The sequence below is a fragment of the Rhamphochromis longiceps genome, linkage group LG16, assembly GCF_057381845.1.
Source record: "Rhamphochromis longiceps isolate RC_006_pf linkage group LG16, R_longiceps_female_GT1.1, whole genome shotgun sequence".
Lineage (NCBI taxonomy): Eukaryota > Metazoa > Chordata > Actinopteri > Cichliformes > Cichlidae > Rhamphochromis > Rhamphochromis longiceps.
In genome coordinates this window covers 9,490,821-9,514,568 of record NC_140572.1, presented here as the reverse complement: position 1 = coordinate 9,514,568, position 23,748 = coordinate 9,490,821, and the positions used below count along the sequence as shown (strand labels likewise).

The 23,748-nt window shown below is 38.7% G+C and overlaps 3 protein-coding genes across 3 annotated transcripts in view; all 3 read right to left on the bottom strand.

The window, feature by feature from the left end:
* Positions 1–23,748, bottom strand: part of LOC146650601 (uncharacterized) — a 30,096-nt gene that overhangs the window by 4,827 nt on the left and 1,521 nt on the right. The window contains exons 4-5 of the mRNA XM_085383568.1: positions 23,190–23,291; positions 22,254–22,325 (exon numbers count right to left, since the gene is read on the bottom strand). Coding sequence (XP_085239694.1) covers positions 22,254–22,325; positions 23,190–23,291 — 174 coding nt within the window. The remainder of the gene's footprint in view (positions 1–22,253; positions 22,326–23,189; positions 23,292–23,748) is intronic.
* LOC146650603 (olfactory receptor 6N2-like) lies at positions 1,378–2,289 on the bottom strand. Its single transcript, XM_085384234.1, has one exon. It carries the CDS (start codon positions 2,287–2,289, stop codon positions 1,378–1,380), a length of 912 nt encoding a protein of 303 aa, XP_085240360.1.
* Positions 7,114–8,061, bottom strand: LOC146650602 (olfactory receptor 6N2-like). The gene has a single exon (XM_085384172.1). The coding sequence runs from the start codon at positions 8,059–8,061 to the stop codon at positions 7,114–7,116; it is 948 nt and encodes a 315-aa protein (XP_085240298.1).

The window sequence follows — 23,748 nt, the reverse complement described above, 5'->3', positions numbered from 1 at the left end:
GGACAACCACAGAGATGAGTTGACTGTCAGAGGCCATTAGAAAATAATTTGTAACCTTCACCAAAGCTGTTTCTGTCTTGTGATGAGCTCTGAAACATGACTGAAACTGTTCAAATAAACAATTTCTCTGACGATTAACAGTTACATATTTTACAACTATTTTTTACAATTACGACAATTTTTGAGATAACAGTAAGGTTGCCTATTAGTCTATTAGCTAAAACATCTAAGTGAAGAGATGGTCTTCTAAGTACTACTTCCAGCTTAGAGGTCTGTGGTACACAACCGATTAATAGTGTAATACTGAAATATATCTAACATTCATTTAGAAACTTCTTTTTATTATAGTTATTTTTAGACTGTTTTTTCCTGTATTTGATTATGTGAATTTAGAAATTCAGTAAAATATATTTACTGGCTATATTATAAAATGTATTTAATTCAAATGTTTACTTTCATGTGAGGTAATTAAAACAAAATCCTTTAAACTACTCTGAAGAGTTACAAGATTTGACCATTATATCTCCATAAAAAAACTGCTCATTTCGCAATAGTCACACCACATAATGAAATTCAGAATCACATAAACCTACATATAAATCAAACGGAAAATATATACTTTAGGCAGACCTACAATTTTTTGGTGATGTCAATCCATATGTTTTCAATATGCATTCTGAACCCTATTTCATTTACAGAGGGCTGCAATACAGATAAAAAATACCTCGGCATGTTAATTCTCTCGCTTCCTTATGTACTTGTCCTCATGTCAAACTACTTCCTCCATATTTTCAGTTATCTTCATACATAGTCTCAGCTTTTGGATTTGATTGTGAGAACCAATAAATATGAAATCACAGTATAAAATTATGAACACATTTCTTTATTCAGAAATCTATATGGGAAAAGTGATATCAGACAGGTAGGATCTTGCTATTTTCTTACTTTCATTTAGAATTTTAAATAATGATCCGCTCTCTGTTGCACAAGGAAAAGGCCCAGTTTTTGAATCTCACACTATGACCACAGAAATCTGTGATATTATAATACAAAAGAGAAAAAGCTATATATTTTTGGTTTTCATTCAATCAATCATTTCAAATGTCCTTAAACTGTATATGAAGAAACAATATTATGAATAGGAGTAATGATAGTAATATTTTTTAATGAATAATCCAAAAATTACTGAACAGAATCACATGCTTTGAATAGCTGGAGAAGTTTATCAGTTTTTACACTGAAAAGAAAATGTCTCAGAAATGATAGGTCTTATTAAAGACCTACCAAAGATCAGATATCATTTAACACCTCTTAAATAAACACTAAAAAACAATTTTTAACAAAAGACTATAAAAGTCTACAATAGTTTACATTAGTTCAAGAGAACAACCTTTTGAGGTTTTTAGAGATTTCTTTCATTTTTAGTCCATATATTATTGGATTGCAAAGAGGGTTATATGTTATAAATTGCAATGTCATTATAAAACGTGCAGTTTTAGGAAACTCTGATTCCAGTCTAACTATAACCATATCATAAGTAACCAAACAAGAATAGTTAATTAGAACTAGCACATGAGGCAAACAGGTTTGTGCAGCTTTTTTTCTGACATTTCCACAACTCTGACAGGCAACTATAATTATCTTTATGTATGTAAAAAGTATAAAAAGCATGGGGAAAAGTACACCATTAAATAGAACAACCATACCATATATAGATAGTTCTTTTGAAGTTACACAATAAAGATGATTTACAGAATTGTTACAAAATATACCTTTCAAAGTAAAGTTACAGAGTGGTGTAATAGAATTTCTTAGTACTGGCACTACAATCTGAATAGCAGGTAAAAACCAGGACATTATCAGGAAAATACTGACTCTTGTTCTTCTCATGATAGTTGGATATTGCAGAGGTTTACATATAGACACATATCTGTCATAAGCCATGGCTGACAGCAGTAAGAATTCTGAACTGCTTAAAACATAAAACATGAATACTTGAAAAAGACAGGCGTGATACAAAATAATCTGTTTTTCAGATAAGAAGTCAATCAAAAGCTTCGGGTAGATGACAGTGCTCAAAACAACAGAATTCACTAACAAAGCAGCAATGAAAATGTACATAGGCTCATGAAGGCTTTTTTGAACTATGATGACCCACACAATAGTGGAATTGCTGCAAATTATTAGACCGTATACCATAAACATAATTACAAAATAAATATATCTGTATTTCTCCACTTCCACATGACCACCAAAAGTTATATATGTTATATTCATTTCAGCATTCATGAAAATCAGATATTACAAACTAAAATTTTAAACAGGCAGAATGTTTAAAACTAGTACATATAAAATATTATTATTCATAGATACCTAAACTTGGTGTGTGTTCATCTTTAGAAAGTGAACTGTTCAAATCAGACCAAATATGTGATGAAATGAAACTTCAAGCTCCATATATCTCATTCAACTCTCCACAAAGACCTATTACCATGTTCAACCTCTGGAGACATAAGCCGACAGTGGTTAGCCCTTACTTACACGGGTACATTTTCTGGCTCCTCCTCTTTTACTACATACATACGTGGGTATTAATTGAAAAACAAATTTTAAAGAAGAAAAAATTAGTTGACCGGCAGAAATGATAATAAAATAACAGCAAATATAGTCCTATATTTAAATATGTAATTCTGTTCAGGCTAAGAGAATTTCATGTAGATCGACATCATGCACACTGCAATGCAATGTGGGGAGAAAAAATAGTTAATGCACTTTAAGATAATTTCTGTTTCTGTTTTCTTTTTTCCTATTTCCATTGTGTTTTGTGTGCTTTTACAGCGTTTTTCTTATTGCTGGTGTTTTCTTAAGTTGCAGTCCGTTTGGCCTCTCAGGGCCACCGTAACAATTCCATAATTTACACAAATTTACTTTAGAGAATATAATTAATTGACAAATTTATAGAACAGTGAGGGTTCTTTTTAGAACACACCAATTTTTTTCAATTATTTATTCCAATTCAAGTCTTTCAAGTCCAATAAATAGCTTGAAAGGTTACAAAGGTAAGTGATGAACTCCAAGAGGTTAAAAAAAAGGTAGGGTTTCCCAAAATCCTGTGTTGCAGAAAGTAGTGTGTTGCACAAAAAAGGTGAGAAAAAAGCAATTAACAGTGGAAGAGAGACAGACCAGCATAACACTTAAAAATTTAGGTCTTTCCTACAAAGAAATTGCAAAGAAAGTCAAGGTGTCAGTAAGTACGGTTCCCTTCACCATCAAAAGGCACTCAGAAATTTGGGGCAAACTCTGACAGGAAGAGGTCAAGCAGACCCCAAACCACAACTGAATCAGAGGACAAGTTCCCTAGAGTTAACAGCTTGCATGATAAGTGGTTCAATGGACAATAGCTTCAAGCACAGCTTAGTAGTAAGCTGTAATAGTAAGCATGTCTCCATTTCAACTGTGAAGAGAGGACTTCGAGCTGCAGGTTTGACAGGACTAGCTGCAGCCAAAAAGCCATTGCTAAGACATCAGAATAAGACAAAGAGGCTTGCCTGGGCCATGAAGCAGACTACTGAAGACTGGAAGAAGGAATTATGGACTGATGAATCATAATTTGAAATACAGTACATCACGTAGGATCTTTGTCTTCTCTGGGCTACTCCATTTTGGGGCTGCCAGTGTCGATTATCTGTCTCCACCTCACTTCATTTCGAGCAAGATCCTCTGTCACACCAACCCTCCACATATCCTCCTTCACCATATCCAAGATCCTTCTCTGTGAACTTCATTTTTGTGTTCTGGCTGTTAGCTCCACATTCAACATCCCCTTTCCATCCTTTTATATCCACTATCCCTCCTCATCACATGTGCAGATCATCTCAATCTTGAATCTCTAGCTTTGCCTCCGAACTGCTTAACTTGACCTGTCCTTCTAAGATACTCATTTCTAATTTTGTTGCTCCTGGTCATTCCCAGTGGAAATCTTAGCATCTTCAACTCTACCATTTCACCTTCTGTCTTTTTTATCAGAGCCACCATCCCCAAAACATACATCAACTCTGCACTCTCTTCTCACCTGTCTTGGGTAGTGCCCATTGCTTTGAATGGTTGATCCCCTGTATTTAACTTATTTATCCTTGTGATTTCTTACATGTTCACCTTTCTCTCTCTTATTTACACACATGTATTCTGACTTTTTTCTACCGACTTTCATTCCTCTTCTAACCAGTCTATACCGCCATCTCTCCAGACTGTCTTCCAGTTATTCTCACTACACATCACAATGTCATTTGCGAACATTGTAGTTCATCCTGCCTTGCCCCATTTACCAACCTACCTATTCTTGTTAACAAGAAAGTGGCTCAGAGGTGATCCCTAGTGCAACATCCACCTTGGCTTGACCATTGTCTTGATGTTTTCCAAAAATTGTTTTCAAAATCTTTGATTAAATTAAATAGCAAAATGTTCCTTTAGAGTTCTTTGAGCGCTTTCTTTTTAGCACCACTCCTGTGGGTGGTGGCCTGTAAGCTCATCACATGCAGGAGGTGCCGTCTCCTGTAGTCCCACCACGCGCAGTAGGTGCCATAGGGGTCAGGTGCAATGTGTGCTGGGCAGCAGCCAGGGGCAGAGACCCTCAACTCTCACTCTGGCAGAGCTTCAACAGCATTCCTAGGGAGGTTGGAGACATTGAGTCCAAACGGACAATGTTCAGCACCTCCATTACTGAAGCTGCTGTACTGAGCTGCGACCACAAGGTGGTTGGTGCCTGTCGTGGTGGTAACCCCTGGACCAGATGGCAGGCACCAGAGGTAAAGGGAACCATGAGGCTGAAGAAGGAGTCCTCTTGGGCTTAGTTAGCCTGTGGGACTTCAGAGGCAGCTGATAGGTACTGACGGGCCAAGCGGAACGTGGCTTGGGCAGTGGCTGAAGCAAAACTGGGTGCGAGAGAGTTCGGAGAGGCCATGGAAACAGACTTTCAGACTGCCTTGAAGAGATTTTGGCTAACCAACAGCAGCTCAGGAGGCAAAAGCGGTGCTCTACTTGCACTGTGTAGGGGTGGAGGTGCTGACTTCGACTGAGGATATTGTCGGGCAGTGGAAGGAGTACTTCAAAGACCTCCTTAATCCCACTGAGACTTTAGGTACAAGGGGGATGCCTTGTCTATGTCCAGGAAAGAGGTCACGAAGGCAGTTAAAAAACTCCTTGGTGGAAGGCCCCTTGGGGTTACCCTGAGTTCCTGAAGGCTCTCAGTATTGTAGGGCTGTCTTGGTTCAAGGGGCCTCTGGATTGGCAAACCGGGATGGTGGTTCAAATGTTCAAGAAGGGGGACCAGAGGGCATGCTCCAACTATAGGAGGATCACACTTCTCTGCCTCCCCGGGAAAGTCTAGTCTAACTCCAGGGTGCTGGAAAGGAGAGTCGGTTCATTAGGCAAACCTCGAATGCAGGAGAAACAATGCAGTTTTTGTCCCAGTCCTGGAACCTTGGACAAGCTTAACCTCTCGAGGATACATGAGGGTGCATAGGAATCTGCCCAACCAGACTATATGTGTTTTTGGATTTGGAAAAGGCATTTTGGTATACTGTTGGAGGTGCTTAGGGAGTATGGGGTATCTGGCCCAATGCTACAGGCCATTTGATCCTTATACACCTGTTGCAAGAGCTTGGTCCCCATAGATGGCAATAACTTGCATTAATTTCTCCTGGGTGTTGCACTTCGCCAGGGCTGCCCTTTGCCCTTTTTCTGTTCATAATTTTTATGGACAGTATTTCTAGGCATAGCCAAGTGGCTCCCACTTGGGTGGTCTCAGAATCTCAATTCTGCTTTTTGCAGATGATGTGGTTCTGTTTGCTTCATCAGGTGATGGCCTCCAGCTCACACTGGAATGGTTGGCAGCCGAGTGTGGAGCGGTGGGAATAACAATCAGCACTTCCAAATCTGAGGCCATGACCCTTAGCCAGGAAAGGTTGGAGTGCCCACTATGTGCCAGGGACAAGTTCCTGCTTTAAGTGGGGGAGTTTAAGCATCTTGGGAGGGGCACAGAGTAGAGTCGCTGCTCCTTCACATTGAAAGGAACCAACTGAGGTGGTTCAGGTATCTGACAAGGATGCCTCCTAGATGCTTCCTGGGTGAGGTGTTCCAGGCATGTCCCACTGGGAGGAGGCCCTGGGGCAGACATGCTGGAGAGATTATATTTCTCGGCTGTCCAGGGAATGCCTTGCTTTTCCCCCAGACAAGCTGGGGGTGGCTGGGGACAGGAGGGTATGGGCTTCTCTTTTTAGGCTGCTGCCCCCATCACTCTGCCATCGATAAGTTGAAGAAAATGGATGGATGGTGGATTGCTTTTCCAGCCATTTTTTTGCTCACATCCTATCTTTTTTTAGGATGAGCTAATATATTGTAAAATAAGTAGTAATCTCATGTTAAGCATTTTACACGTTTGTTACTGTGATCTATGAATAATTAATCGGTGGTAAATAATCTGCAAATTATTGGATTCTTTTCTTATATGACAACTTTTTTGGAATTAGGATTGTACTTTTTCAAATGTTTTATGCACATTCAAGATAGACGGCAATAAATTACACTGGCCCATGATTTGTGACAAGGGAGGAAGATGTAGTTATTATAAAGCTATTGCGGCTATCACAGTTTTATAAAGTGTTACCACCCATTCCTTTAGTGGAAAATCTCTATTACACAGCATATATAAGAACCACCAATAATGTTATAAAAATCCAAAATAAAATATGAAAGTCTGACAAAATTAATCTGATAGTTTATTTGATTACTTATCCTCTTACCTATCTTGGAATTGGTGAACCTTTCATAAAAGAAGGCAATTTATATTTGTATTTAAATACGTCACCAAAAGCTGTTAATGTAAATTAACCATAGGTCTTAAACCCTATTCACATGAGCATTTTACTGAGCATAACAACAGACTTCAATACACTTTAATAATAATATTATGTTCAATTTATTTACAAATACAGATGAACACGGCATGGTTTATTTTTTCCTGTACTTTTCTGAATAATAGTTTGAATTACTTTATTAAATGAAAAGCATTTTCAATGATGGCAAGAAAATTATTACAAAACAAATTGTGGCACCTTAGCATTCAGAGTTAATACATGAAATGATTTTAGCATGATAGAAAAATCTTTTTAGCTGTTTAGAAATTTCCTTCATTTTGAGCCCATAAATGAATGGATTAAGCAATGGATGATAGAGCACTATTTGTAATGTCATTATTAATCGCGCAGTTTTGGGAAAATCTGATTCTACTCGAGCTATGCTTACATCATAGATACTTAAACAGGAGAAGCTAAATAAAACTAACAAATGGGGTAAACAGGTCTCCAAAGCTTTCTTCCTCACGTCTTTACAGCTTTGATAAGTGAGGATAAAAATGTTTGAGTATGTAAAAACTATGAAGAGCATAGGTAATATTACAAGATCTATTAAAGCAACTACTCCAAATACAGTAATTAATCGTGACTTGACACACTGAAGAGTGTAAACTGCATTATTACAAAATATTCCTTTTAAGTTAAAGTTACACAATGTTGCTTCAGCACTCCCAGCTGTTAAGACTGCAATGTGACAAACAGGTACAAGCCATGCTACAGCCAAGAAAATACTCACAGTGGTTTTACTCATGATAGTTTGATATTGCAGAGGTTTACAAATAGCCACATATCTGTCATAGGCCATGGCTGCCAAGAGAAAGAACTCTGAACTGCCTAAAGTGTAAAACATAAAAAACTGAAAGAGACAGGCTGAATATGTTGTGACTTGTTTTTCAGATAAAAAGTCAATCAGCAGTTTGGGGTAAACAGTTGTGCTGTAAAGAACACAGTTCAGCAGCAAAGCAGCAATGAAAGTGTACATCGGCTCATGAAGGTTTTTATGAATCCAGATTATGTACACAATAGTAGAATTACTGCAGATTATTAAACTATATAATATAAAGAAAATGAAAAAATAAACATATCTGTACTTGTTAACTTCAACATACCCATCTAGAGTTAAATATGTAGCATTTAACACCTCATCCATTAATACTTTGAAAAAAAATTATAAAACCAGCAGTGTTAATGAAGAATAACAAATAACAAAACAAAACTGCACCAATATGCAACCTATGTTGTCTTTCCTTCATTCATTTACAGGTATTTGAACTTGAAATATATCTTGGAGTACATTCATCAGTCAAATGTGCACAGTGAATCATCTTACTCTGTGAAAGGTTTTATTAGGTTGCTTTGTCCACCAGGGAATTGTACTGTGAAGGTCACAGTAAATCAAAACTGGATTATAGATGGCAGACAGTTGGTGTCGTAAGCCACCGCCTCTGTTCAAAGATGGTCGCTCATAGTGGACATAAATGGCTTCTTTCACTACTCTTTCAAACCATATGTCTTCTCTGTCCAAAAAGAGAAGACAGATAGATTTCTGTCTATGTAAGCTGCTACACTTGTTTTTCGACAATCTACCACACATGACTTTAGCATATACCAATGTTAAACATTGGAGTAGTTCTTACAGAACAAAGCATACAGTTAGGGCTGGATCAGGTAATACAACATCCTCCCTTTGTTATGCTGCAGTAGGCCTAGAATCTTGGGGGCTTTCCATAATGCACTTTTCCTTTACTCACCTCTTTTCACTCACTATGTGCTTGTACATCACTCTGCATTTAAAGAGTTATTATTAATCTCTGTCTCTCTTCTACAGAATGACTTTTGTACTGTCTTCCTCCCCTCACCCCAACCGGTAATGGGTAGATGGTTGCCCCTACGTAAGCCTGATTCTTCTTGTTTAAAGGGGGTTTATTTTCTTCCTGTCACCAGGTGCTTGCGCATAGGGGTCACCTGATTGTTTGTGTGTATTGTTGTATTGTATTATCTTTACCTTACAATATAAAGCATTATGGGGCAACTGTTAATATTGGCAAAATCTGAATTAAATGGAAATGAGACGATTCTAGGGAAGTGAGTGACCGCCTGTCAATTCTGAACTCCTTACAGGAACACAGGACAAAGTTCAGATGGGCAAGCAAAAAGTTTTGAAAGTTAACTAGGAAACAGGCAAGGAAAGCAGACTGCACAATGGAAAATGGCAGGACTTAGGAGATTAGAATCAGTAAGTCTATTTGCAGGCAACTATAGTGGTGTAAAAAGTGTTTGGCCCTTCTTGATTTCCCATTTTTTGTATTTTTGTCACACCTAAATATTTCAGGTCATCAAACCAAATGTTAATATTAGACAAAGATAACACAGATAAACAAAAAGGGAAGTTTCCTAAATATAGGTGGCCCCCTTCAAACTCGGGTCTTCTACAAGAGGCCTGGAAGCTTCAGGGTCCTGCACAATATCTTTGCTGTTCCTATGATTGCACTCCTAGGAACAGCATCTGACAGAGATCTCAGATGATGTTCCCAGGATCTGCTGGAGCCGCTCGCCTAGCTTGGGAGTCACTGCATTGAGTGCTCTGATTACTACTGGCACTACTGTTACATTCACCCTCCACATCTTCTTAAACTCTCTGAGCCCTTGGTACTTCTCAAGCTTCTTGTGTTCCTTTTTCCTAATGTTGCTGTCATTTGTTATCATTTCGACTATCACTACGCCTATTTTCTTCTGCTTTTCTACCACCTCTATGTCTGGTTGGTTAGCCATCACCATTTTGTCCGTCTGTATCTGGAAATCCCACAGGATCTTAGCTTGGTCATTCTCCAACACCCCAGGGGGCGTCTCACATTTTGACCTCGGGACTTCGACGTCATATTTGGCACAGATGTTTCTGTTTACTATGCCAGCCACTTTGTTATGGCGGTCCATATATGCCCTGCCCGGCCAAATTACATTTGGCCCGCAGGCCAGAGTTTGACACCTATGTGCTAGATTGTCTCAGGGGCATCTTTACACTTTCTGCATCTGAGGTCTTACCTTGTGCAGTAGACCCCAGCCCGATGGATCTTGTGCTCAGAACTTGTTCTTGTGCTGCCACAGCGGTGTTCTTAGCCCTCAAGCTTTTTTGTCTGGTACTGAAGGGCCAGCATTTCCTAGTCAGGACCAACAATTCAACAGTGATCTTTTACATAAACAGGCAGAGAAGAAACCTGTTATGGTGCATGGGTGTCTCTAAGAGTCACCCATGCTCTGGGCCATCTGAACCTGGGAGTAGAGGGAATGGAGGTTGCACCCTTTGATAGTGGCCCAGATTTGGGATCTTTTTGCCTCCCTCTTCAGGTAGGAGGAGAAGTGATTCATCCATGCACAGATCTGTGGTGTTAGAAATGACTGAAAGAATAATAGGCTCTGTTTTGAGTTTTGTTCAAAAGTTATGCAAAAGTTATGCAGGCTTGTTGTGCAAACAAGCCTGCATAACTTAATAAATATGGAATTTGAAAAATAACAAACCTAAAAAGAAACACTAGGTACGAGATACATGAGTACCTATGATACGGTGATACTTTTGGTAAACAACCATTTGACTAACATGTCTGTCTCACCTGGCTCTTGTTCCCTCTCTGTTCTGTCCTCGTTCTCCATCTCCCTCTCTCTCCCTCTTTGTGCTGACAATCAAGCCAAACACCAACATCATCAAATACACAGCAAATCCAGCATGTCCAAATTAACACTGTCGGATTTGATTTCAACACTATTAAAGTGTCTATATGGGTCCACACCAGAGAGTGTTAATTTAACTCTTTTTGGAGGGTTGGTACGTTAACTCTGATTTAGTGTTAAACACCAAATCTGTCTGGAGTTGATAATTTAACACTTGGTGTTAAGAGTTTATATATTAACTCTCAAAGAGTATTTTAGTTTAACTACGTAAGAGTTATCTTCTAATTCATTCTAAAAAGCGGGAATTTTACTGTTCTGAACTTCTAGAAATTTCTTTTGGAAATAAACATTTACTAAAAAGACGCAATGGTTTTTGAAAAACATTTATTCTGAACTGTGCACCACAATTTCAAAACATTTTCTGAAAGATGTAACAGTGTACATATTCTCACTTTCATTAGAATTTTGTTTATCAAAAGGTCTGACATGGTAAATGCAAATAACAGCATTCTCATCACTTATTTCTTCAATACAATATACATGTCCTTCATTCATCCTTTGTGGAACTTCAACGCACTTTTGCTCTCCCCCATATTCCATCTTTACAGGCATATCCTGTGCGGAGATTGAATAACAATTAGTTGACACTAATTAATGGCACAAATAATCCAGTAAACAATTGCAGCACAGTAAAAAAAAAAAAAAAGGAATCCTCTTTGAGACATTACTTGTGTAAAGTATTTTTCCCAAAAGACAAGGACACAGGCAACAGGTAATACTGAACTAAATGTAAAACCTCAACCTTTTTAATTTTTACCTAAACCGTGTGCACAAAACTCTGGAGGGATCTATGCTAACGTAGAATCCAGTCAGGATGCCTGCTACTGCTGTTTGCTCGTTTTTTTTTTTATGGGAGATCGTTTTCAGGCTTCAAGCAGCACCATTATACCAACATTTCACATTCTAGACATTGTTTTAGGTGTATTTGACCAAAAGTTTGACTGAAAATTCACATCCAAGCTTTTTTTCAAGGCTGTGGTATTTGCCCGCAAACAATACCTTTCAGCTAGCTAAAACAGAATATTATGCTATCACCGAGCAACATGGCTAATGCCTTTCACACAGCTTTGTCTCAACTCCAAAGAGCCACAGAAGTAAAAGCTAATAATAATAATTGAAACAATCTTTGAAAAAATGACTTACCAAGCATGGCAAACAACTCAAATATGTAGAGCAAAATGTTCTGAAACGGCTTCACTTCAGCTTCGATTGGAGCCGTGCTGGGGGCGGAGTCTGTCAATTTACTCTATTGGTGTCATAGCCCCTGTAGGAGTTCAGAGTTAAGAGGTCAAGAGTTAATGTTTCCATTGTAACACCTCCAGATTTGACAGAGAAACGCTCATTTTTAACACTCGATTTTAACTACTATCATTTTACACCTCAGAGTTACATTAAAAGAATGTGACTCTACTTAGAGTAAAATTAACTCTACTTTTGCAAGAAGACTCTTAACACCAAAACATTTAACACTTTTGAATTTGCTGTGTATACAGTTGAAACCAGATATTTACAAACTCTTCAGATAAAAACACAAACACTTTTTTAATTGTAACATAAAATCAGGCTAAATGTTTATTTTTTTTAGGTTGATAAATATAAAAAGCACATTTGTTAACTTTAAGAGTAAAGAGAGAAACTATCTGTATTTCTTAATTGTAAATGGCACCAAATTGTATTCAAAATTGAGCCACACTTATGGAGCTCCACAGTTCTTTTCCTGGTGTTTTGGTTGATATCTCTTGATTTTCCTATGTCAAAGAAACAGGCTCTGTGTTTTGCCTTATATGCATCCACGGGTGTGCCACCAGTTTACTCACATGGACTCTACTAACCTATCAGAAGCTTCTTCAGCTCAGAATGGAATCGTCTGGAGTTTTCTTATTAATTAACAATAAACTTAGTGTATACTCCTAAATTTGATGAAAGTGATAAAAAACATAGACAGCTCTCTTTATTCTGACATGTAACTAATTCAAAAGATATTTCAATATTTATTTATCCAAAACAAAACAAGTTTACTCTAAATTGATGTTGTACAGTAAAAAAATGTTCTTGTTTTATGTTTTCCATAAAGTGTATGTAAATATCTGGTTTCAACTGTGAATATCCTGCTGTGTATTGAAATTCCTCTTGTTTTGCATAGAAATATACTGAACAACATACAAAGCATAATATATAAAATAACATCTACCTGAGTGTTTTCTTTGAAAGAAGCCCCTTATGTCCATTCTTGTATTCTGAAACCAATTTATTTAGCCGTGGAGGGTAACAACTGAAAATATGAAATAAACACAAATGTAAGCTAAGACTCTCTAAAGAAACAACATTGTTGTTGTTCGGCTTTTCATTTCGCCATTTGTTGATTCACTTGAAGAACAAGTAATGTAATATGGGTCAAGTGATCAGTTTGATATCAATCTTTCGTGATACACTGTCATATTTACATTGTTTGTACAGTATGAATGATTTGCTTTGGTACCTGGTCAAACTTCAGTTCTCCTCTGTCTGCCTGGCTCCACTTCTCCAACAGCAAACTCGCAGGCAGCAGCTCCCCACAACCGAGATGACAGACCTTGCCGACCGTACATACAATACACAAACATCACATTGGGGAGACAGGTCAGGCTAGGTAGCAAGGAAAAAAACATCAAAATGCGTAACACAAAAGGATAATACAGGAATGCACAGATATTAACACACCATAGCACAATAAACACAGACAAGCAACACGGGAAAGTGTTCCAGTGTGTACATCTGATCTGGGACCGCTGCAATCTTCGACTGCGCCTCCAGCTGACCCGATGTCCACATCAGAGGGGAGGTAAGCGTTGGAGGTGGCGTTGGATCCGGGGTAGGGAGGGTGATGTGTCAGCGAGTGCTTATCAGTATCAGTATATGTATGTGTGTGCGTGTCCATAGTTCAGCTGAGACCGCGTCCTTCGCCCTGCCAGGCCCTGCCAGGCCCTGCCAGTGTGCACTATGTGCTTCAAATATTGTGTGTAGTTTTTGTTTTATACAGTTGTCAGCCAGGCATCTAACTATGAAAAAATTACACTCCAAAAGACCCTGAGCTTCTGAAAAAACAACCCGGGCTTAAGCCCAGTAAGCCACCCCGCCACTGGTTAGCACATGTGATAACTTTGACTTCAGAAGGTAAAACTTGTTCAAAATCTGTGCTTGAATCACATCTTGTTTATTGAAAATCCATTATACTAGTTTACACCATAGTCAGGTACGCTTTGAAGGCTACTCTTTAAATCTCCTATTTCTGATAATTAATACCAAACTTTTTAATACAAGGCAAGTTTAATTGCTCTCTTAGGCCAAAAGACAAAATGGCTTGTTGACCACTTTATCCTTTTGACAGTTACGTCTGTGATAGTTACAACTTAGTGACACATTGTGGAGGCCATTGAAATAATAAATTCTCTCCTCCTCTCTCTTCTCTCTGGTGTGAAGACCCAAAGGTACTGGATGTTTGTTGTGATATACTACATTAGATCAGGTTCACGGATCCTGCTAATGACAGTGATACATGGGAAAACATCCCAAAAGTCCTTCATAGTAGCTACTGTGAGATAATTAGTTGTTTAGAGACTGGCTGTAGTCAGGCCACTCCTCTGAGGCTTGGCCTGTTGTTTTACACAGTGCAGGTGGGATGCAAGCTCACTAATGATACTCATTACAGTAACCTTATATCACCTATGGACTGTCAACTTAATTTCTGTCACCTAATCCTGAAGTAAAATTGCATAAACATACAGTTGGAACTTACTTTTTTCTTCTAAGACCACACACACACACACACACACACACGGGTCTATGTGGTATGGAGGGACTATCCTACGTCAATCCGCCCGGTGGTGGTTTAAGTGGACTACCCTTTTCAAAGGACTTAGAGCCAAGGGAGTGAGGTTAAAGTGTTCGAAAAAATCTGAAAAAAATTTGGGTCACTTCAGACCTCATACACTCCCTATAGAAGTCTAGATACACTGATACACACCAACCAGACTCTATTGTGTTTTCTGGAGACATTGTCCACTTGACAACAATGTGTTTTATGAGGTCCAAAAAAACAATATTGGATCTTTAAAGGGACAATGATGTAATATTTAAATAGCTCATCATTACCATAAATACACATCTGACAGGACACAGGATTACTGGAACATCATTTTATTAGTGTTCTTGGATCTGAACATTAATTTTAACCATAAATAAAAAAAGAAATCTATGGACAAAAATGCCCACGCTTCCCACAGAAATATAAAAATATAGAAAACAGAAAAATTAAAAACATTTAAAATGAATTTTAATAGTTTAAAGGTAAATATTAAGGGGAGAAAATATGCATTTATAATTTTTTATTTTAAATATAACCCGTCAAAAAAAAAACCCTAAATAAATTAAATGTAAAAATTATGAAATACAAACTGCTTCTGTATTTAACAAGAACTTTTTTTTTTTCTTTAAACAGAACATCAGTGTTAACAACAATTGGCAATCTGACCAAGATGTAAAACCACATCTGGCTAAACAGTTATTTTAGTTCATTTTTTTTCTGCCTTTTTGCAGTTAATCCTCTGTTTCTTACAAAATCTCTTATGTTTTGAACTGTTCTTCCTGCCAACACCGGATCTTCTACCAATTTGCAATGACTGCATTCATTTTTGGTGGCTAGTTTCCCTTCGTTTATGTGGTCTTTAAAATGCCTCATCACTGCAGCAACCTCAGCCTTGGACCACATGTTTTTGGGAGCTCTTCGGGAATTGTTGTTGCACGTTGTTGTTTGATGTTTCTCAAGTACTTAAACTCATACTGTTCACAGATGACACCAACATATTTTTCAGTAGCGATGATTATACTGATCTTGTAATGACTGTAAACAGGGAGCTAAAATTAATAAAAAAATGGATGGACATAAATAAATTATCATTAAATATAAATAAAACTAAAGCAATGTTTTTTGGTAATTTAAAATATAATATAGAATTACCAATTATCATTGAAGGTGTACCAATTGATAATGTGAGTGAAAACAAATTTTTGGGAGTTATAATTGATAACAAAATTTCATGGAAACCCCACGTCAGACACATAAAAACCAAAATTTCCAGAAGCCTCGCAGTTTTGAACAAAGTGAAACAATTCCTTGATAAAGATGCACTTCGTACTCTGTACTGTACCCTGGTTCTTCCATATCTTACATATTGTGTGGAAGTGTGGGGAAATACATATAAAAATACAACTAATCCATTAGTCACAGTACAGAAACGAGCACTGCGTATTATTCACAAGGCTGGTTATCTAGATCATACTCACAAATTCTTTCTTCAGGCAAAGTTACTTAAATTCCAGGATCTGGTTAATTACAATACATCCACAATTTTGTATAAAGCTTTTACTAAACTTTTACCGGCAAATTTACAAACTAGATTTGAAATTCGAGAAAAGGTTTATAATGTGAGAGGCTTTGGAGAATTCAAATTACCCAGAACTCGAACAACCCGTAAAGGCTTTTGTGTGTCTGTATGTGGTGTGAAAATCTGGAACAGTCTGAGTTTACAATTGAAACAATGCAAAAATATTCATAGATTTAAATTTCTCTACAAACAGTTGGTCTGGTCACAGTATACTCAATGATGGGTTTTAGTGTGCTCTGTAATGTCTGTCCTCTTACCATTGCTGATATGGATTCCAAAATAAAAAATAAAAAAATAAAGTGTGCGTATGTATGTACATATATGTACTTGTGTGTGTAGATATATATGTACGTATATGTATGTGTGTCTGTTACTTGTAGTTATTACTGCCTGTTACCTGTGGTAATGCAATTTATAATTTATATATTCTGTATTCAGTTATGAAGGCTCTAATTGTTGGTTGCGAGCTGCCGCTTAGATGCTTGTATCTGCCCGGGGCTGTTGATGGGTCTGTATGCAATGATGGGCGTAGCTGCGGGAAGTTTATTGTTTTTTTTTTGTTGATGAGTGAGTATAGGGGTGGGATTTAATAAGTTTTCTTCGTCCCACTCCTTTTTCAGGCAAGTTTTGTTTTTTGTTTTGTGTATTTTATGTTCAATATAGGTATTTGTTGTGCCTGAAAATGAATAAATAAATGAAATGAAATGAAATGAATTGTGGGATTGAGCAGCATTTTTCTCTGGAAGATATATAAAGTAGTAGTAGTTAAAACAAACAAAAAACCAAACAAAAAAAACAAAAAACATTTGCTTGTTAAAAGAATGGATGCTACCCTGTATTAACTTCTGAAATGTGTTGCTACCATCAATATCAAAACGAGCTAAAATTCTCTTTGAAAATTTATCAAATTTCTAAAATGAGACAACATTTAGTGTTCCGCTGTGAATAAAAGACTAAATAAAAAGTTGAATAAAAGTCTCTTGATGCATGCTCAATCATCCAGGTAAGTAAATCCCAAAACGTTGATTCTGTTAATCTGGACGTAGCGTTTTCAGTGGGAGAAACATTTTGTCACTCATCCAAGTGACTTTTTGCCACCACTCTGCAGTTTGCCATATGTTGCAAAGTGATGAAACAATAATACGCTTAGAGAACCAACTGCACCCCTTACCTTCAGAGGGAGCAGCAGTCTCACTTGCTGCAGGCATTGTGAGTGGTCCTTCATCTGCTGATTACACAATTTGATTAAGTTTTAATATTTGTAACAAACATTTTATCCACAGAAACCAAGCTAGTGGTAACTTACCACAATCTACAGTGTCTTGGAGCTGCGCTGTGTTTGTGGAATCAGCTACTGCATGTACAGGCTCACTGGTGCCACACGCCGACATTGTGAGTGCTGTGTCATCATCATCTGATTCACTCTCACTGTCCTTTGTTTCAGCATCACTTAATGCAATTTCATCTGAGAAATTGTGGGGGGGGGGGGGGGGGGGGGGAAACAAAACAAAAAAACAAACAAACACAACCCCCCCAAAAACCTCACATTAACAACGAGATATGACAAAATACAGAACAAATACTGGAAATTATAGTACATAGTTTTACTATTTAAGGCCACCACTCTGCAGTTTGCCAAATGTTGCAAAGTGATGAAACAATAGACTTCAAGAACCTTAAATCATGGACATTTAACAGAATGGTCTGTGCTTTTAGGTTTTAATTCTGTTGATAAAGCATAATATTCAACTACTGCCCTAATATTTGCTCCTTTCAATACAAACCTATTTTGATCTCATCCAGTGATTTCCCCTGGATCTGGGAAAGATGTCCTTTTTCCAGTGTTAAAAGCAGTTTGGAAATCTTGGCCAGCTGTGTTGTGGGAACTGGTAATCTGTAGAATTCGCGGTGAACGCGGATATCATGACCCAGGAAATCTGCAACCTGATCAAGTTCGTTGTTTTTCAAATTAAGGACTTGTGAGAGTGTGGCAACATGTTTTCTGAGCTGTGTCGATCTTAGATACTCAGGCTGCTTTGCTCCACACTGGTGTGCATGAACACGCAAGGAGTCCATTCCTCTGTAATGACTCATTGATCGGGGTCTTGCAAAGAGGTAGATATTAGTGGCACAAATACCACAGTCAGGCCTCCTACTAACCAGTAGTGACAGAGCATCCAGCATGCTTGGTGTTAGCAGAACCGGAACATTTCTGTCCCTTTTCCCCATTATTTCTATTCTACAGAAATAGTTACAGAGTCTCTGTTCCATTTCTGAGAGCCCCATGGCAACATCTGTGTGGAGTGCTGTTTTGTCTCTTTCAAGAAAACTTTTGAGGCGCATCTTTGAAACCTCTCCAGAACGTCTTCGGTTGAACACAATGATTTGTGAGAGTGTAACTTGTGCAAGTTGGGCATAATTCTGAGCTGTGGCTTCATTCTCCAAGCTGCAAAAGGCACTTTCTGCAGATTTTTGAAGGTAGTGATGGAGAATCCGAACATCTTCTGTAAAGGGCAATGTTGATGGCTTGTTAAACTTTGCCTCACTCAATGTGTTCAAGGCACGGTGAGACACCATCTCGGACCATTTGGAGACATACAACTTCTTGAACGCATCAGTGGACTTGATTAGGGCTTCATCCTCTGTCATGAGGGCACGACAATGGATAATGTCAGACATTTTATGCAGTGTATGTCCCAGTTTCAGCGCAAGGCTTGGAGTTTTGTATGACAGTGTCTCTTCATCAAAACCTGAAACTTTCTTTACTGCTTGCACAACTCTCTGGAAATTAGCAGGCTTAATAGCTTCTTCCATGTTATGCACTGAGAATTCTGTGCGCAGACACAACAACAAACGTCCCGCTTCACGAAGCTTCTGTCGTATATAATCATACTTTGTAGGGTCTTGTCCATGTTTATTGTAGAGGGACTGGGCAAAGTGAATAACAGTAAAGTCATTTCGCACAGCTGAGGCAATCTCATCTTGTTTCATAACAGCAAGAACCTTCCAGACTCCACTTGACACCTGCGGATAACACTGAGACTCCAGAGTTAAAGCCAGGCCGAGTACTTTGGTTCTTCCAGGTTCTTTATCCGTGTCATCTTTTGGTTTGTTCGGACATCTGCGGACATGTCTCCAAAGATCCTTGCGAACATACATCCCTTGACAATAAAAGCAATGAGCGAACTTTCCCTCTACTGCTTTAATCTTGGGTCTTCTCTTCACTTTCAGTGGTCCCACTCCACCATGCAAAACTGCAGCATTATGCTTAAAATTTCCCTTATTTCTCAATTTCTCTAACAGACTTTTACGCTCGTTTGAGTCTCTAGGCAGGGAAAATGCATGCACAACATCAGGAGCCGTTTTGTGCGTTTTCAGGTGGCGGGAAATTTTAGCTTGTGGTTTGCCACAAAAATAGCAGTAATTTCTTTTACTTAAAGTCATTTTTTCTGATTCAGTTTCGCAAAGCTCACTTTTATCTTGTGGCTTGTCCTTTGTCAAGTTGTGGATTAAATTCATTGAATCTGATTGTTCATGCGCTTTGGAGATGTCATTTTGGCATAGCAGACCTTTTGATGTGCTTGGCAATAATGAGATGTCTTCATCTGAATCTTCATCATATGACTCTGAATCTGGCACATATTCTTCTTCTGATATGCTGTGGTTGCCATCATCATCGCTTGATATTTGATCCTGAACTGAATGTGGCAATCCATCCTCCCCTGAATATTCAGAAATTTCTTCTTTCTGGAATGTAAGAACAAAAGTTATTTTAATTGATCAATACTTTAGACAGGTAAAAAATAAACTGAAAAACAAAGTCAAGCCAAATATGAATGGGATACACACCTGTGTTGACTGGTGGCAATTCTGATTTGCCAATTTTGCAAGGCAAGATTTGTGCCAGACCCCTAAACAAACTGAAACACATTTTGATAGACTTAATTTAGCTTTGCAGTTCTATTTAAGTGAAGTAGTTTTTTGTCAAAGCATTGCAGTAATGTCAAATGCTGAAAAAAAAAAAAAAACCAAACTGTTCACACTTAAGGATATTTTAATGACTACACATACACTGCTAATCCCCCCCCCCAAAAAAAAAAGGACATCCCAGATGTGAATGAAGGAATTATTCTTATTAAATACTTTGTTCTTTAGGTAGTTGAATGGCATGAAAGTGTGTAGTTGAATGTGTGTGGCCTCCAGATGCCTGTATGACTTCCCTACAATGCCTGGGCATGCTCGGGATGAGGTGGCGGATGGTCTCCTGAAGGATCTCCTCCAAGACCTGGACTAAAGCATCTGCCAACCCCTGGACAGTTTGTGGTGGATGGAGTGAGACATGATGTCCCAGATGTGCTCAATTGGATTCAGGTCTGGGGAACAGGCGGGCCAGTCCATAGCATCAATGCCTTTGTCATGGAGGAACTGCTGACATACTCCAGCCACATGAGGTCCAGTGTCGTCTCGCATTAGGTGGACCCCAGGGTCAAACGCACCAGCATGTGGTCTCACAAAGGGTCCGAGGACCTCATCTTGTTACCCAATGACAGTCAGGCTCTCTGGCAGGTACAGAAATGCCACCCCTCACCATTACTGACCCACTGCCAATATGATCATGCTGGAGGATGTTGCAGGCAGCAGAACGTTCCCCACGGCATCTCCAGACTGTCACGTGCTCAGTTTGAACCTCCTTTCAGCTGTGAGGAGCATAGGGTGCCCGTGCTGAAGTTGCCAAACTTTGTGTTTTCTGGCAAATGCCAAGCATCCTGCATGGTGTTGGGCTGCAAGCTCAATCCCCACCTGTGGACGCTGGACCCTCAAGCCACCCTCATGAAGTCAGTTTCTGACCATTTGAGCAGACAGATGCACATTTGTGGCCTGTTTGAGGTCATTTTGCAGGGCTCCTCTTGTTCCTCCTTGCACAAAGGTGGAGGTAGCGGTCCTGCTGCTGGGTTGTTGCCCTCCTTTGGCCTACTCCACATCCAGGTAGCACCTCCATGCTCTGGACACTACACTAACAGACACAGCAAACCTTCTTGCCACAGCTCACATTGATGTGCTACGCTAGATGAGCTGCACTACCTGAGCCACTTGTGTGGGTTGTAGACCGTCTCATGCTACCACTAAAATGAAATCACGGCCAGCATTCAAAAGTGACCATAACATCAGCCAGAAAGCATAGGTACTGAGAAGTGGTCTGTGGTCACCACCTGCAGAACCAGTCCTTTATTATGGTGAATTGACTATAATTTCCACTTGTTGTCTACTCTATTTGCAAAACAGCATGTGAAACTGGTTGTCAGTGTTACTTCCTAAGTGAACAGTTTGATTTCACAGAAGTGTGTTCTGACTTGGAGTAACATCGCATTGTTTAAGTGTTCCCTTTATTATTTTGAGCAGTTTATGTTATGGAATGGGGAATTGAGGACAATCCCAAGTATACCATTTTTACAAGGTCCTGCACCAATGAGGTAATACTACATTTCTTTAATTAGACGTGACCACCCATTAATTAAAAAGGGAGCAGTGTTCATTTCAGCTAGTCTTAACTTGTTGAACTCTATTAATGCTTTTTACTATACACTGTACCTATTCACTAAATGTCTCACCTTTGCACTTATAGCCAAGCCACTTGAGGGAGGAAACCGGTCCCACACACTGAATGCACTTGTCCAAAGATGATATTGTTGTGCACACCAGACGATGATTGTGAAACTGTTAGCAAAATATTGCAACATTTATTTGTTTTGGACAGTTGGAAAGGTGAGGTGTTTTCAATTCAGTTGCAGATATCAACTAATAAACTTCGTCCATGTAAATCACATCACACCCAGGTGACTGCCAAACACACACACACAGCATCCATAAAGAATGATGATAGATTAAATTATTAGTTCATTAAGTGGTACACTGGATTATATTTACCCTTTCAGGCTCTGGATGTTTCAGGTCCAGATCATTGTTTGGAAAGCTGTTTGGTTGCGGCTTTAGGCAGCTCAGTCTTCTGAATCTGGCTGGTCTCAGTCTTCGTGTGTAACAGATAGAAAATGAAGACAAAAGAACAGTAATCTGACAGTTACTAAAAATGCATCACTCAAGAGGATGAATAAACCATTTCACTATCGGCAAATAGCGTAAGGTACACATCGTGCATGAGAAACATTCATTAAAATCTGTCCTAGGTCAATGTTACCTCTTCAAAATCTTGCACTGAAGAAGAATGCATGGCTTCTGAGCCTTGCTGAGGCATTTCTTCATCAAGATCCTGCAACAAAGAAAAGATGGCACAAAGATTAGACCAAGTGCTCTTCTTGCAACTGTACTGGGCAGGCCTGTGCTTCTGTTTTTAATTTGCATGTGTGTGTGTGCGCGTGGGGGGGGGGGCTTTCCACTCAAGAAATGTTTTCTTCTGAAAAAAATACTGGCTACAATAATTAACAACTGATTCCTTTGCAATCATCCATCCTCTTCCACTTATCCTTATCAGGATTGTGGGGTAGCAGGTTTGGGGCCTATACCAGCTACCATAGGGCAGTACAACCTGGACAGATCACCAGTCTAACATGGAAGGACAAGCATTTGCATTCACACCAAAGGGCAGTTTTAAATCACCAGTTAACCTAACCCCATAAGCTACATCTTTGGACTGTGGGAAGAAGCCAGAGTACACAGCCAGAGAGAACCCATGCACTACAGCAGTAAAAAGTGCCTAAAACAAGTTAAGAAGTTGTATAGTACTATCTATCTTAATGTTCAAGCCTGAGTTTCAAAAAATTTCAACATAGAAACAAAGCACATGTAGTCAGTTCTGCATGCTGTAGGTCAAACTGTCAAAAAATACGAGAAGACCCCTCCTAAAACCAGAGTGATGTCACCATGAAGCAAACTTTGACAGAGTCCCCCAATAACAGTGTGGTCCTCCTAAGTCACATTTGGGTGGTTAACACACACACACTCAGATGTTATCCAGACTTGCACTTTGAAACAATGAAAAGGACCTACAAGCCACGGTCCATGTAAATCACATCACACCCAGGTGACTGCCAAACACACACACACACAGCATCCATAAAGAATGATGATAGATTAAATTATTAGTTCATTAAGTGGTACACTGGATTATATTTACCCTTTCAGGCTCTGGATGTTTCAGGTCCAGATCATTGTTTGGAAAGCTGTTTGGTTGCGGCTTTAGGCAGCTCACAGTCTTCTGAATCTGGCTGGTCTCAGTCTTCGTGTGTAACAGATAGAAAATGAATATACAGTGCATTTTTGAAGACGCTTTTGAAACATTAAATAAACTGTATGAGAAAGATAAGTTTCAAGCTAATGTCTTTAAAATATTCACTGTCATGTATAGAGAATTTAAGGCCCTATGATTAAGAGACAAATAGTCAGTGTGATTTCTTTATTTTTTAAGCCATTGCTAAAGGAGTAAAACAATCACCTGTAGCAGCAACGAACTGTCACTAGGGCCCATTTATCTTCGAGGGCCAAAATTTAAAATGAATCTAACTAAAGAGGCTACACAGCAAAATCTCCAGTGTTAAATTAACACTAGAGAGTGTCTATATGGGTCCACACAACACTGTTGAGTGTTAAATGAACACTTTTGACAGTGTTATATGTTTAAAAGTAACCTAGTCAGTTTTGAAGATTAACAGTGGCTAACACTGAGCAGTGCTGAT